Below are 13,500 nucleotides of genomic sequence, written 5' to 3' on the forward strand. Positions count from 1 at the left end.
TGTCCTCAGTTGATTAGTTAGCATGTCAGGCTCAAAACTAGACTGTCAAGTGGGTGGTGTCAGCCAGGAGCAGTCAAGGGGGTGGAATTTGAAGCTTTAACACTGTCCACCAATGATTGGAGCTCCTGAGTCACACCCCCTTGCCTGGTTTTGCCTGACTCCACCCACTTAAGGTTAGAGCGTTGAGTTATGAGATGAGGCACCAAAACTAACAGCACTGAAAAAATTGCAACTGCTACAGAATCGACGGTGCTGCACCGATGCAGAAGTGGAAAGGCCTTAAGCTGGGAGTTGTCCTACAATCTCCGTCCCCTTAGGAATGTAAAGTTATTGCCTGAAAACGAAGACAAATCTTCAGCAAAGTTCAAGCAAGAGTTTGGAAAGGATGTGGCTCAATGGAGACCACTGACTGTTCTGCCGACTCCCAACGTCATGAAGCCTTGTTCCCTCTGGAAATTAACCCTCTTTCTTCCAAATGGAGAGTATGCCCCCCACCCCCATAATGTGGTAACAGGTCCCTGGCCATAGCTCTCCTAATGCACCACAGTATCCTGCTGGCCTTAGAAGCAGCTGATTGACATTGTGCTATTTACAACCGGAAGCCATAGGTGTTGGACAAGGACCAGCCTTGTGATGTGTATGGGGCTGTTGTGACATTACCGTGATGGCAGACATTGGCAGAAGGAGGGCTTGGGATGCGGCCTCCAAATTATCCGGTGAAGAATGAATTTTCCAAATCTGCAAACTGCTAAAACCTCAGCTTTTATAGGGGTGAAGACACTGCTGATCGGTCAGTCATGGGGATTTAATGAATTCCTGTGGGAGAAGTCGGGGTGTCCTCAATGTTTCACACATGGGGCAGTGACTGTCACTACCCAGTAAGTCCTGAGAAAATCACCGAATTCTAAGAGGGGGGGCCTTAGTTTATTCATGATTGTATATCCTTCATGGATATTGGTTTGATAAATGTCCAGCTCCTTTCTAGAAGGATGTGATTGACTTCTTCATACAGTTTTGGGGTGAAATCTTCTTAACTGATATTTGCTACCTCCTTAGTTTGAGGTAGGTTCCCCCCAGAGGTGACCAGACTCCATGTCATTGTCCTGTATTCAGATCTATGGGGGTGGAGGATAGTCAGTAGCCTGGGAAGAAGGGACTATGGTCATCTTAGCCCATGAAATTCCTCTCGCCTCTCCAGTTGATCTCTTGTCTTGGGGATATTTTTATACGACGTGTACTCTCCATGGGAGGGGTAGCATGAGGGGTACAGTAGTGGTGGGGGACGAGGCCTTTTAAATTTGGATCTTACTGCATGTTTCTGTTAATGGGTAGAGGGGTGGGCTTCTGGTGCGAGCTCCCTCTCTGACCTTGAGTCACTAGTACTGGCATTCCTTTGAAGAGAGGAGTCTGAGATTGGCAGGGACAGCTGTGCCCCACAGTGGGGGCTGGGGCTAAATCTGGGCGTCTCGCACAACCAAGGCGTTTGCATTTTCACGGACAAGCTGGTACCTCTGTTATCACAGTTCTTATGCTTGTTCAGTTGCAGGTCAGGGTCTCCGGGCTCCCTTTGGGAAATCTATATCTCCTGCTTGGCTTTAACACCTGTCCGGAAGCTGAAATTCCTGGGAAAATATGGACTACTGGTTGCTGTAGCCTCAGCCTTGATCTTTCATTTGGATTCTACATTGCAGCTTGTTGTAATTGGGGACATTAGATTTTATGAACCTTCTGGGTGTGGGAATGGGTCAGGACCAAACCAAACAGCAGATCCAAAAAGGACTTCAGCTATACCAGTCTAACCAGACGGAAAAGGCTCTACAAGTTTGGACTAAGGTTTTGGAGAAGACCACTGATGCTGCTGGCCGCTTTCGGGTCCTTGGATGCCTGATAACTGCTCATTCCGAGATGGGAAGGTATAAGGACATGTTGAAGGTAAACATAGAGCTGTATTTGATTTTTAAGAAAACGCGCCTATAAATTTCAAGATCCGTCCACCAGATTGCCGTATAGAATCTGATGACTTTTATGCTTTAACGGGTATCTTACACCCTCCCTAATAGTATGATGTTTGGCATCTCTCAGTTCAAGTACTAATGTCTACTCATGCAGGACAAGGTAGGGCGACCGAATTGCCAGAAGACCTTATCAGTTGATGGCCAGGTGGCTCTGATCATGTTTGGACTAGTTTCTCGAATATTCACACATTACCACTGTGGTTGATCAAATGGCAGATTTTTGGTGCACTGGAGGCCAATAGGATGGAGACGAAGCAAATAAATCCTTTAACACTAGTTTGAAAACATTGGGGCCAACTCTTCACTAGGTTTACCCATGTCAAAGTGGCCTTGGTCCATCACACCAAGTCTTCTTCATAAACAGAGTGTTGATTTTTCTCTCTTGGTTCTTGAACTGCTTGATCATTTCCTTATTGCTAATGTGGTGGTTCTGTCTACAAGTCGTGGTTGGATTTCACAGGTTACCATATGTCCATGTTCCACTTTATCAGAAATTACCTTAAGGTCAGGGCCCCACGGGACACTAACACCATCATTTGCCCACAGCAGAAATGATGCGGGGAAAAATCGGGGCATTTTACAGTCATGGCAAAGTGAATGGGATTCTAGGGACTCCCATGCCCACGTTGCAGTAAAACTCGTGGTACGGACACGCCGCAGTTCTCAAGTGTGTCTACTGTACCTACGGCAATGCCGGCAGTTTCCCTATAGGTATAATTGATATAAAGTCCGCAGAGGAAACCTTTGCAAACTTTCTGGCTAAAGCAATGCTGTAAGAACCCTGATGTGTTGCCGCCACGGTTTTTCCCACAGAACTTTTTTGCTGCAGGATGTCCCCTGGGGTCTTAGCCTAAAAGCTTGGCCATATAAACAGATCTCGAGATATCTCTGTAGCTTTTGTTCCGCTCACTTCCTCTACGTGTTGAGTACATGGCTTTATAAAGTGCAGAGTGCAACCAAAATAACTTCCCCTGTGAGTAACACATTTCAGCTCTACTATGCCGCCTGAATTTGGGTTATGCAAGAAAGTTTTTAAAGCGATAGAGTCATCAAAGTGATGTAATAACGGTTGTATTATAGTAATATCAGTCTGACACTGAGATCTTCAGCACATACCGCACAATTACAACACCTAGCAAACATTCATGGACATTGTAGATTGAAAACACCTGGACAAGGTCTGAACTGACGATAATCTGCACGGCTGCAGCCAGGAAGAAATGTGCGACCATCCAGAGCAAGGAACGTAGAGCCAGGATGTTCATAGAAGTACCTGGAGGATTGAGGACAACAGACAAATGAACCTTCTCTGTTCCAGATCCCTGCAATACTATTGGCTCTTGGGAAGTCCAGGTCATGTATTTGAACAGTAGCTGTACAAGCAGACTATAACCAAAACCCAGCCCTGCAGATAGATAGGTTACTGCCACCAGAAACAGCATATCCCCCCCAGCCCTGCAGATAGATAGGTTACTGTCACCAGATCCAGCATATCCCCCCAGCCCTGCAAATAGATAGGTTACTGCCACCAGAAACAGCATATCCCCCCCAGCCCTGCAGATAGATAGGTTACTGCCACCAGATCCAGCATATCCCCCCAGCCCTGCAGATAGATAGGTTACTGTCACCAGACCCAGCATATCCCCCCAGCCCTGCAGATAGATAGGTTACTGTCACCAGACCCAGCATATCCCCCCAGCCCTGCAGATAGATAGGTTACTGTCACCAGACCCAGCATATCCCCCCAGCCCTGCAGATAGGTTACTGCCACCAGATCCAGCATGTCCCCCCAGCCCTGCAGATAGATAGGTTACTGCCACCAGATCCAGCATATCCCCCCAGCCCTGCAGATAGATAGGTTACTGCCACCAGACCAGCATGTCCCCCCAGCCCTGCAGGTAGATAGGTTACTGTCACCAGAACCAGCATATCACCCCAGTCCTGCAGGTAGATAGGTTACTGTCACCAAAACCAGCATATCACCCCAGTCCTGCAGGTAGATAGGTTACTGCCAGGAGAACCAGCATATCACCCCAGCCCTGCAGATAGATAGGTTACTGCCACCAGATCCAGCATATCCCCCCAGCCCTGCAGATAGATAGGTTACTGCCACCAGACCAGCATATCACCCCAGCCCTGCAGATAGATAGGTTACTGTCACCAGAACCAGCATATCACCCCAGTCCTGCAGATAGATAGGTTACTGTCACCAGACCAGCATATCCCCCCAGCCCTGCAGATAGATAGGTTACTGCCAGCAGAACCAGCATATCACCCCAGCCCTGCAGATAGGTTACTGCCACCAGATCCAGCATATCCCCCAGCCCTGCAGATAGATAGGTTACTGCCACCAGAACCAGCATATCACCCCAGCCCTGCAGATAGATAGGTTACTGTCACCAGACCCAGCATATCCCCCCAGCCCTGCAGATAGGTTACTGCCACCAGATCCAGCATGTCCCCCCAGCCCTGCAGATAGATAGGTTACTGCCACCAGATCCAGCATATCCCCCCAGCCCTGCAGATAGATAGGTTACTGCCACCAGAACCAGCATATCACCCCAGCCCTGCAGATAGGTTACTGCCACCAGACCCAGCATATCACCCCAGCCCTGCAGATAGATAGGTTACTGTCACCAGACCAGCATATCACCCCAGTCCTGCAGGTAGATAGGTTACTGTCACCAGAACCAGCATATCACCCCAGTCCTGCAGGTAGATAGGTTACTGTCACCAGACCAGCATATCACCCCAGTCCTGCAGGTAGATAGGTTACTGTCACCAGACCAGCATATCACCCCAGCCCTGCAGATAGATAGGTTACTGCCACCAGACCCAGCATATCACCCTAGCCCTGCAGATAGATAGGTTACAGCCACCAGATCCAGCATATCCCCCCAGCCCTGCAGATAACTAGGTTAGTGCCACCAGAACCAGCATATCACCCCAGCCCTGCAGATAGATAGGTTACTGCCACCAGACCCAGCACATCACCCCAGCCCTGCAGATAGATAGGTTACTGTCACCAGACCAGCATATCACCCCAGTCCTGCAGGTAGATAGGTTACTGTCAACAGACCAGCATATCACCCCAGCCCTGCAGATTGATAGGTTACTGCCACCAGACCCAGCATATCACCCAAGCCCTGCAGATAGGTTACTGTCAGCAGACCAGCATATCACCCCAGTCCTGCAGATAGATAGGTTACTGCCACCATAACCAGCATATCACCCCACCCTGCAGATAGATAAGTTACTGTCCCCAGACCAGCATATCCCCCCAGCCCTGCAGATAGATAGGTTACTGCCACCAGAACCAGCATATCACCCCAGCCCTGCAGATAGATAGGTTACTGTCACCAGACCCAGCATATCACCCCACCCTGCAGATAGATAGGTTACTGTCACCAGAACCAGCATATCACCCCTGTCCTGCAGATAGATAGGTTACTGCCACCAGAACCAGCATATCCCCCCCAGCCCTGCAGATAGATAGGTTACTGTCACCAGAACCAGCATATCACCCCAGTCCTGCAGATAGATAGGTTAGTGTCACCAGAACCAGCATATCCCCCCAGCCCTGCAGATAGATAGGTTACTGTCACCAGACCCAGCATATTACCCCAGCCCTGCAGATAGATAGGTTACTGTCACCAGAACCAGCATATCACCCCAGTCCTGCAGATAGATAGGTTACTGTTACCAGACCCAGCATATCACCCCAGCCCTACAGATAGATAGGTTACTGTCACCAGAACCAGCACATCATCCCAGCCCTGCAGATAGATAGGTTACTGTCACCAGAACCAGTATATCACCCCAGCCCTGCAGATAGATAGGTTACTGTCACCAGAACCAGCATATCCCCCCAGCCCTGCAGATAGATAGGTTACTGTCACCAGAACCAGCATATCACCCCAGCCCTGCAGATAGATAGGTTACTGTCACCAGAACCAGCATATCACCCCAGCCCTGCAGCTAGATAGGTTACTGTCACCAGACCCAGCATATCACCCCAGCCCTGCAGATAGATAGGTTAGTGTCACCAGAACCAGCATATCACCCCAGCCCTGCAGCTAGATAGGTTACTGTCACCAGACCCAGCATATCACCCCAGTCCTGCAGATAGATAGGTTACTGTCACCAGACCCAGCATATCACCCCAGTCCTGCAGATAGATAGGTTACTGTCACCAGAACCAGCATATCACCCCAGCCCTGCAGATAGATAGGTTACTGCCACCAGAAACAGCATATCCCCCCCAGCCCTGCAGATAGATAGGTTACTGCCACCAGATCCAGCATATCCCCCCAGCCCTGCAGATAGATAGGTTACTGTCACCAGACCCAGCATATCCCCCCAGCCCTGCAGATAGGTTACTGCCACCAGATCCAGCATGTCCCCCCAGCCCTGCAGATAGATAGGTTACTGCCACCAGATCCAGCATATCCCCCCAGCCCTGCAGATAGATAGGTTACTGCCACCAGACCAGCATATCACCCCAGTCCTGCAGGTAGATAGGTTACTGCCAGCAGAACCAGCATATCCCCCCAGCCCTGCAGATAGATAGGTTACTGCCACCAGATCCAGCATATCCCCCCAGCCCTGCAGATAGATAGGTTACTGCCACCAGAACCAGCATATCACCCCAGCCCTGCAGATAGGTTACTGCCACCAGACCCAGCATATCACCCCAGCCCTGCAGATAGATAGGTTACTGTCACCAGACCAGCATATCACCCCAGTCCTGCAGGTAGATAGGTTACTGTCACCAGAACCAGCATATCACCCCAGTCCTGCAGGTAGATAGGTTACTGTCACCAGACCAGCATATCACCCCAGTCCTGCAGGTAGATAGGTTATTGTCACCAGACCAGCATATCACCCCAGCCCTGCAGATAGATAGGTTACTGCCACCAGACCCAGCATATCACCCTAGCCCTGCAGATAGATAGGTTACAGCCACCAGATCCAGCATATCCCCCCAGCCCTGCAGATAGCTAGGTTACTGCCACCAGAACCAGCATATCACCCCAGCCCTGCAGATAGATAGGTTACTGCCACCAGACCCAGCACATCACCCCAGCCCTGCAGATAGATAGGTTACTGTCACCAGACCAGCATATCACCCCAGTCCTGCAGGTAGATAGGTTACTGCCACCAGAACCAGCATATCACCCCAGCCCTGCAGATAGATAGGTTACTGACACCAGAACCAGCATATCCCCCCCAGCCCTGCAGATAGATAGGTTACTGTCACCAGAACCAGCATATCACCCCAGTCCTGCAGATAGATAGGTTAGTGTCACCAGAACCAGCATATCACCCCAGTCCTGCAGATAGATAGGTTACTGTCACCAGACCCAGCATATCACCCCAGCCCTACAGATAGATAGGTTACTGTCACCAGAACCAGCACATCATCCCAGCCCTGCAGATAGATAGGTTACTGTCACCAGAACCAGTATATCACCCCAGGCCTGCAGATAGATAGGTTGCTGTCACCAGAACCAGCATATCCCCCCAGCCCTGCAGATAGATAGGTTACTGTCACCAGAACCAGCATATCACCCCAGCCCTGCAGATAGATAGGTTACTGTCACCAGAACCAGCATATCACCCCAGCCCTGCAGCTAGATAGGTTACTGTCACCAGACCCAGCATATCACCCCAGCCCTGCAGCTAGATATGTTACTGTCACCAGAACCAGCATATCACCCCAGCCCTGCAGATAGATAGGTTACTGTCACCAGAACCAGCATATCCCCCCAGCCCTGCAGATAGATAGGTTACTGTCACCAGAACCAGCATATCACCCTAGTCCTGCAGATAGATAGGTTACTGTCACCAGACCAGCATATCACCCCAGTCCTGCAGGTAGATAGGTTACTGTCAACAGACCAGCATATCACCCCAGCCCTGCAGATAGATAGGTTACTGCCACCAGACCCAGCATATCACCCAAGCCCTGCAGATAGGTTACTGTCACCAGACCAGCATATCATCCCAGTCCTGCAGATAGATAGGTTACTGCCACCATAACCAGCATATCACCCCACCCTGCAGATAGATAAGTTACTGTCCCCAGACCAGCATATCCCCCCAGCCCTGCAGATAGATAGGTTACTGCCACCAGAACCAGCATATCACCCCAGCCCTGCAGATAGATAGGTTACTGTCATCAGACCCAGCATATCACCCCACCCTGCAGATAGATAGGTTACTGTCACCAGAACCAGCATATCACCCCTGTCCTGCAGATAGATAGGTTACTGCCACCAGAACCAGCATATCACCCCAGCCCTGCAGATAGATAGGTTACTGACACCAGAACCAGCATATCCCCCCCAGCCCTGCAGATAGATAGGTTACTGACACCAGAACCAGCATATCCCCCCCAGCCCTGCAGATAGATAGGTTACTGTCACCAGAACCAGCATATCACCCCAGTCCTGCAGATAGATAGGTTAGTGTCACCAGAACCAGCATATCACCCCAGTCCTGCAGATAGATAGGTTACTGTCACCAGAACCAGCATATCACCCTAGCCCTACAGATAGATAGGTTACTGTCACCAGAACCAGCATATCACCCCAGCCCTGCAGATAGATAGGTTACTGTCATCAGACCCAGCATATCACCCCACCCTGCAGATAGATAGGTTACTGTCACCAGAACCAGCATATCATCCCTGTCCTGCAGATAGATAGGTTACTGCCACCAGAACCAGCATATCACCCCAGCCCTGCAGATAGATAGGTTACTGACACCAGAACCAGCATATCCCCCCCAGCCCTGCAGATAGATAGGTTACTGTCACCAGACCCAGCGTATCACCCCAGCCCTGCAGATAGATAGGTTAGTGTCACCAGAACCAGCATATCACCCCAGTCCTGCAGATAGATAGGTTACTGTCACCAGACCCAGCATATCACCCCAGCCCTACAGATAGATAGGTTACTGTCACCAGAACCAGCACATCATCCCAGCCCTGCAGATAGATAGGTTACTGTCACCAGAACCAGTATATCACCCCAGCCCTGCAGATAGATAGGTTACTGTCACCAGAACCAGCACATCACCCCAGCCCTGCAGATAGATAGGTTACTGTCACCAGAACCAGCATATCACCCCAGTCCTGCAGATAGATAGGTTAGTGTCACCAGAACCAGCATATCACCCCAGTCCTGCAGATAGATAGGTTACTGTCACCAGACCCAGCATATCACCCCAGCCCTACAGATAGATAGGTTACTGTCACCAGAACCAGCACATCATCCCAGCCCTGCAGATAGATAGGTTACTGTCACCAGAACCAGTATATCACCCCAGCCCTGCAGATAGATAGGTTACTGTCACCAGAACCAGCATATCCCCCCTAGCCCTGCAGATAGATAGGTTACTGTCACCAGAACCAGCATATCACCCCAGTCCTGCAGATAGATAGGTTACAGTCACCAGACCCAGCATATCACCCCAGCCCTGTAGATAGATAGGTTACTGTCACCAGAACCAGCACATCATCCCAGCCCTGCAGATAGATAGGTTACTGTCACCAGAACCAGTATATCACCCCAGCCCTGCAGATAGATAGGTTACTGTCACCAGAACCAGCATATCCCCCCAGCCCTGCAGATAGATAGGTTACTGTCACCAGAACCAGCATATCACCCCAGTCCTGCAGGTAGATAGGTTACTGTCACCAGAACCAGCATATCACCCCAGCCCTGCAGCTAGATAGGTTACTGTCACCAGAACCAGCATATCACCCTAGTCCTGCAGATAGATAGGTTACTGTCACCAGAACGAGCAAATCACCCCAGCCCTGCAGATAGATAGGTTACTGTCACCAGAACCAGCATATCACCCTATTCCTGCAGATAGATAGGTTACTGTCACCAGAACCAGCATATCACCCTAGTCCTGCAGATAGATAGGTTACTGTCACCAGAACGAGCATATCACCCCAGCCCTGCAGATAGATAGGTTACTGTCACCAGAACCAGCATATCACCCCAGCCCTGCAGATAGATAGGTTACTGTCACCAGAACCAGCATATCACCCTATTCCTGCAGATAGATAGATTAGTGTCACCAGAACCAGCATATCACCCCAGCCCTGCAGATAGATAGGTTACTGTCACCAGAACCAGCATATCACCCCAGCCCTGCAGATAGGTTACTGTCACCAGAACCAGCATATCCCCCCAGCCCTGCAGATAGATAGGTTACTGTCACCAGACCCAGCATATCACCCCAGCCCTGCAGATAGATAGGTTACTGTCACCAGACCCAGCATATCACCCCAGCCCTGCAGCTAGATAGGTTACTGTCACCAGAACCAGCATATCACCCCAGCCCTGCAGATAGGTTACTGTCACCAGAACCAGCATATCCCCCCAGCCCTGCAGATAGATAGGTTACTGTCACCAGACCCAGCATATCACCCCAGCCCTGCAGATAGATAGGTTACTGTCACCAGACCCAGCATATCACCCCAGCCCTGCAGCTAGATAGGTTACTGTCACCAGAACCAGCATATCACCCCAGCCCTGCAGCTAGATAGGTTACTGTCACCAGAACCAGCATATCACCCCAGCCCTGCAGATAGATAGGTTACTGTCACCAGACCCAGCATATCCCCCCCAGCCCTGCAGATAGATAGGTTACTGTCACCAGAACCAGCATATCACCCCAGCCCTGCAGATAGATAGGTTACTGTCACCAGACCCAGCATATCACCCCAGCCCTGCAGCTAGATAGGTTACTGTCACCAGAACCAGCATATCACCCCAGCCCTGCAGATAGATAGGTTACTGTCACCAGACCCAGCATATCACCCCCAGCCCTGCAGATAGATAGGTTACTGTCACCAGAACCAGCATATCACCCCAGCCCTGCAGATAGATAGGTTACTGCCACCAGAACCAGCATATCACCCCAGCCCTGCAGATAGATAGGTTACTTTCACCAGAACCAGCATATCACCCCAGCCCTCCTCTCCCATATCTTTTTAGTTAACAAGTCCGGTCCAGTCCTGACATAACTGGCACGGTGGTTCATCACAGGGACTTTAAGATAGGCCTGTTTGCAGATGATGTTTTCCTGATCCTCACCAATCCTTACACCTGTCTTCCTAACCTTCTTCGAGTGCTGAAGGAGTATGGAGATCTCTCTGGACATAACGTTAACCCAAGACGGAGGTGGTACCCCTTAATGTTCCTGATTCTGCTCCCTCCGTTATTTAGGTATTCGTTTGTCCCCAACTTACTCCTCCCTCTATTCAATCAACTACCCTGGTTTAACAAACTTCACTCCCTCCTGGACAAATGGTATCCTCTTCATATATCCCTTATAGGTTGCATTAGGGCTCTTAAGATGACCCTCCCGCCGAAGATGCTTTACTTCTTCGAGACACTCCCAGTGGTGGTGCCCCGTTCAGAGTTGCAATTCCTTCAAAAGTCAATGTTTCAGTTCATTTGGAATAATCCCTCACTTGGTGATTTAATTTGGCAAACATAAGGTGGGGTTGGTGGTCCCACATATTCTGCATTATTATTGGGTGACCCACTTACACTCTATCCCATTTTGGGTCGTGCCACAATCCTTCACTAAGTGAGTTGAGATTGAGAAGCTCTGGCTATCCCTGATCCATCCCAATGCGCTTCTGTGGTCCCGCTCTCCTCCCTTCCCTTCTCCTTGGGCCCATCTGTTTCACCTGTGTCATAAAGATGACTTGCTCAAAACTTTTCCCTTTAGCCTCTCTACTCTCTTCCTTGATTTCCATCCTGTACAACCCGCTTCTCCCGGAAGTACTCACAGGGGGCTATGGTGTCAACCCTGGAGTAGACTGGGGATTTTCCACATTGCTGATCTTGTGGACCTGGTGAATTTGGAGCTCAGGCCCTCTGACTATTTTACCTCTGCTCTTCACTTACCTGCCTCTGAATGATCCCACTACCGGCAGATTGCTCATTTTGTATTCTCCCAGTTTGCTTCACTTAAAGGGGTATTCCCATGTCGCATACTCACCAGTCTTCACTGCTGTAAAATTTTCTTTCTTCCTGGTTTCTTGCGTCATTTGGTGGGCGGGGTTTCACATGTAACCTGCTGAAGGGTCTGTGATGTCATCAAAGGTCCTCAAACAACACTATATGCACAATATTGGACTATGAAGTACAGGCAGGAGCAACTCCATTCTGTGTTACATACAGAACCTGCCTGTCTCTGCCATAATGAACACAATTGTATTAGCTAGCCTGATAACTGGGAGAACAGAAGAAATGAAAGCAGCTCCTCTCCCCTATCTGATAGCAGGAAGCTAGGTCACGTGGTGTAGACACAGGAATAGCTAGAAACACAGGCTCGCTCCCGTGCTCTTAGCCCCTCCTCCCTCCCCCCTGAGAGCAGGAAATGAAAGCAGCTCCTCTCCCCTATCTGATAGCAGGGAGGTAGGCCAAGTGGTGCAGACACAGGAATAGCTAGAAACACAGGCTGGCTCCCGTGCACTTAGCCCCTCCCCCCCCCTCCCCCCTGAGAGCAGGCAGATACATCACTTGACTTTTGAGCAGATAAGTCAAGGGCTGTGTCAACAATGAAGTGAATAAAGTAAGATAGTGGACAAACAGCAGTTTTGCTGAAGCAGTGTATTTAGGAAAAGTCTTACATCCACATTAACAAGCAGTATAGATAGGAGCCTTGTGATGGGACAACCCTTTTAACAAGCAGTATAGATAGGATCCTTGTGATGGGACAACCCCTTTAAGGTCTCGCTCCCCACTGCTTTTGAGAGACTCTGTCAAGCTGGCACATCCATAAGAGGTTTGATATTGGGAATTTACCAGCTCTTATCCTCTCCAGAGGGGAGACCCTCCCTCTCTTAACGATATGGCTAAGTGGTCTGGGGCCCTGAATAGACAGATCTCACTTGAACAATTGCAATTTATCTGGTCTCGAGCAGCTAAATCCTCGACATGTGTTATTTTCCGGGAGCCTGAATAGAAGATATTCATGCATTGGTACCACACTCCCGCCTTGCTTCATTCTCTCAGTCCTAGTATCTCATTGCTTGCGCTGCTAGGCAGGAGTGGCTACACTCTACCACATTTTCTGGGAGTGCCTACAGATTGGCCCCTTTTGGATGCAGGTTGAACGACTTACTGGTGCCCTATTTGTGTAATGTGTGCCCTTAGATCCCCTCATTTACTTACTCAACCCTCAGCCCAGACATTTATGTAAAATGGCCTCCAAATTATTTCTGCTCCTCTGTACTGCCTCTAAAACATTAATCGCTCTCTATTGGGGTAAATCCTCCGCTCCTACTGGTCCTGGACTTATAGCCCATATGAAGGACGTCCGTAGCATGAAGTTCCTGACTGCCTCTCAATCATATGATGGAGGCTTTCCTGGCTGTGTGGTCTTCCTGGGATGGATATTGGATCCTGCAAGGTCCTTGACTCTTTTAAGATAAGATAAGATAATCCTG

The 13,500-nt window shown here is 49.7% G+C and overlaps 1 protein-coding gene across 1 annotated transcript in view; it reads left to right on the top strand.

Annotated features, from left to right (window-relative positions):
- Positions 1–1,630: 1,630 nt before the first annotated feature.
- Positions 1,631–13,500, top strand: part of RAPSN (receptor associated protein of the synapse) — a 65,805-nt gene continuing 53,935 nt past the window's right edge. Inside the window, exon 1 of the mRNA XM_075283330.1 lies at positions 1,631–1,932. Within this exon, the coding sequence (XP_075139431.1) occupies positions 1,720–1,932 (213 nt within the window). The 5' untranslated portion in view covers positions 1,631–1,719. The remainder of the gene's footprint in view (positions 1,933–13,500) is intronic.

The sequence above is a fragment of the Leptodactylus fuscus genome, chromosome 7 (assembly GCF_031893055.1).
Source record: "Leptodactylus fuscus isolate aLepFus1 chromosome 7, aLepFus1.hap2, whole genome shotgun sequence".
Lineage (NCBI taxonomy): Eukaryota > Metazoa > Chordata > Amphibia > Anura > Leptodactylidae > Leptodactylus > Leptodactylus fuscus.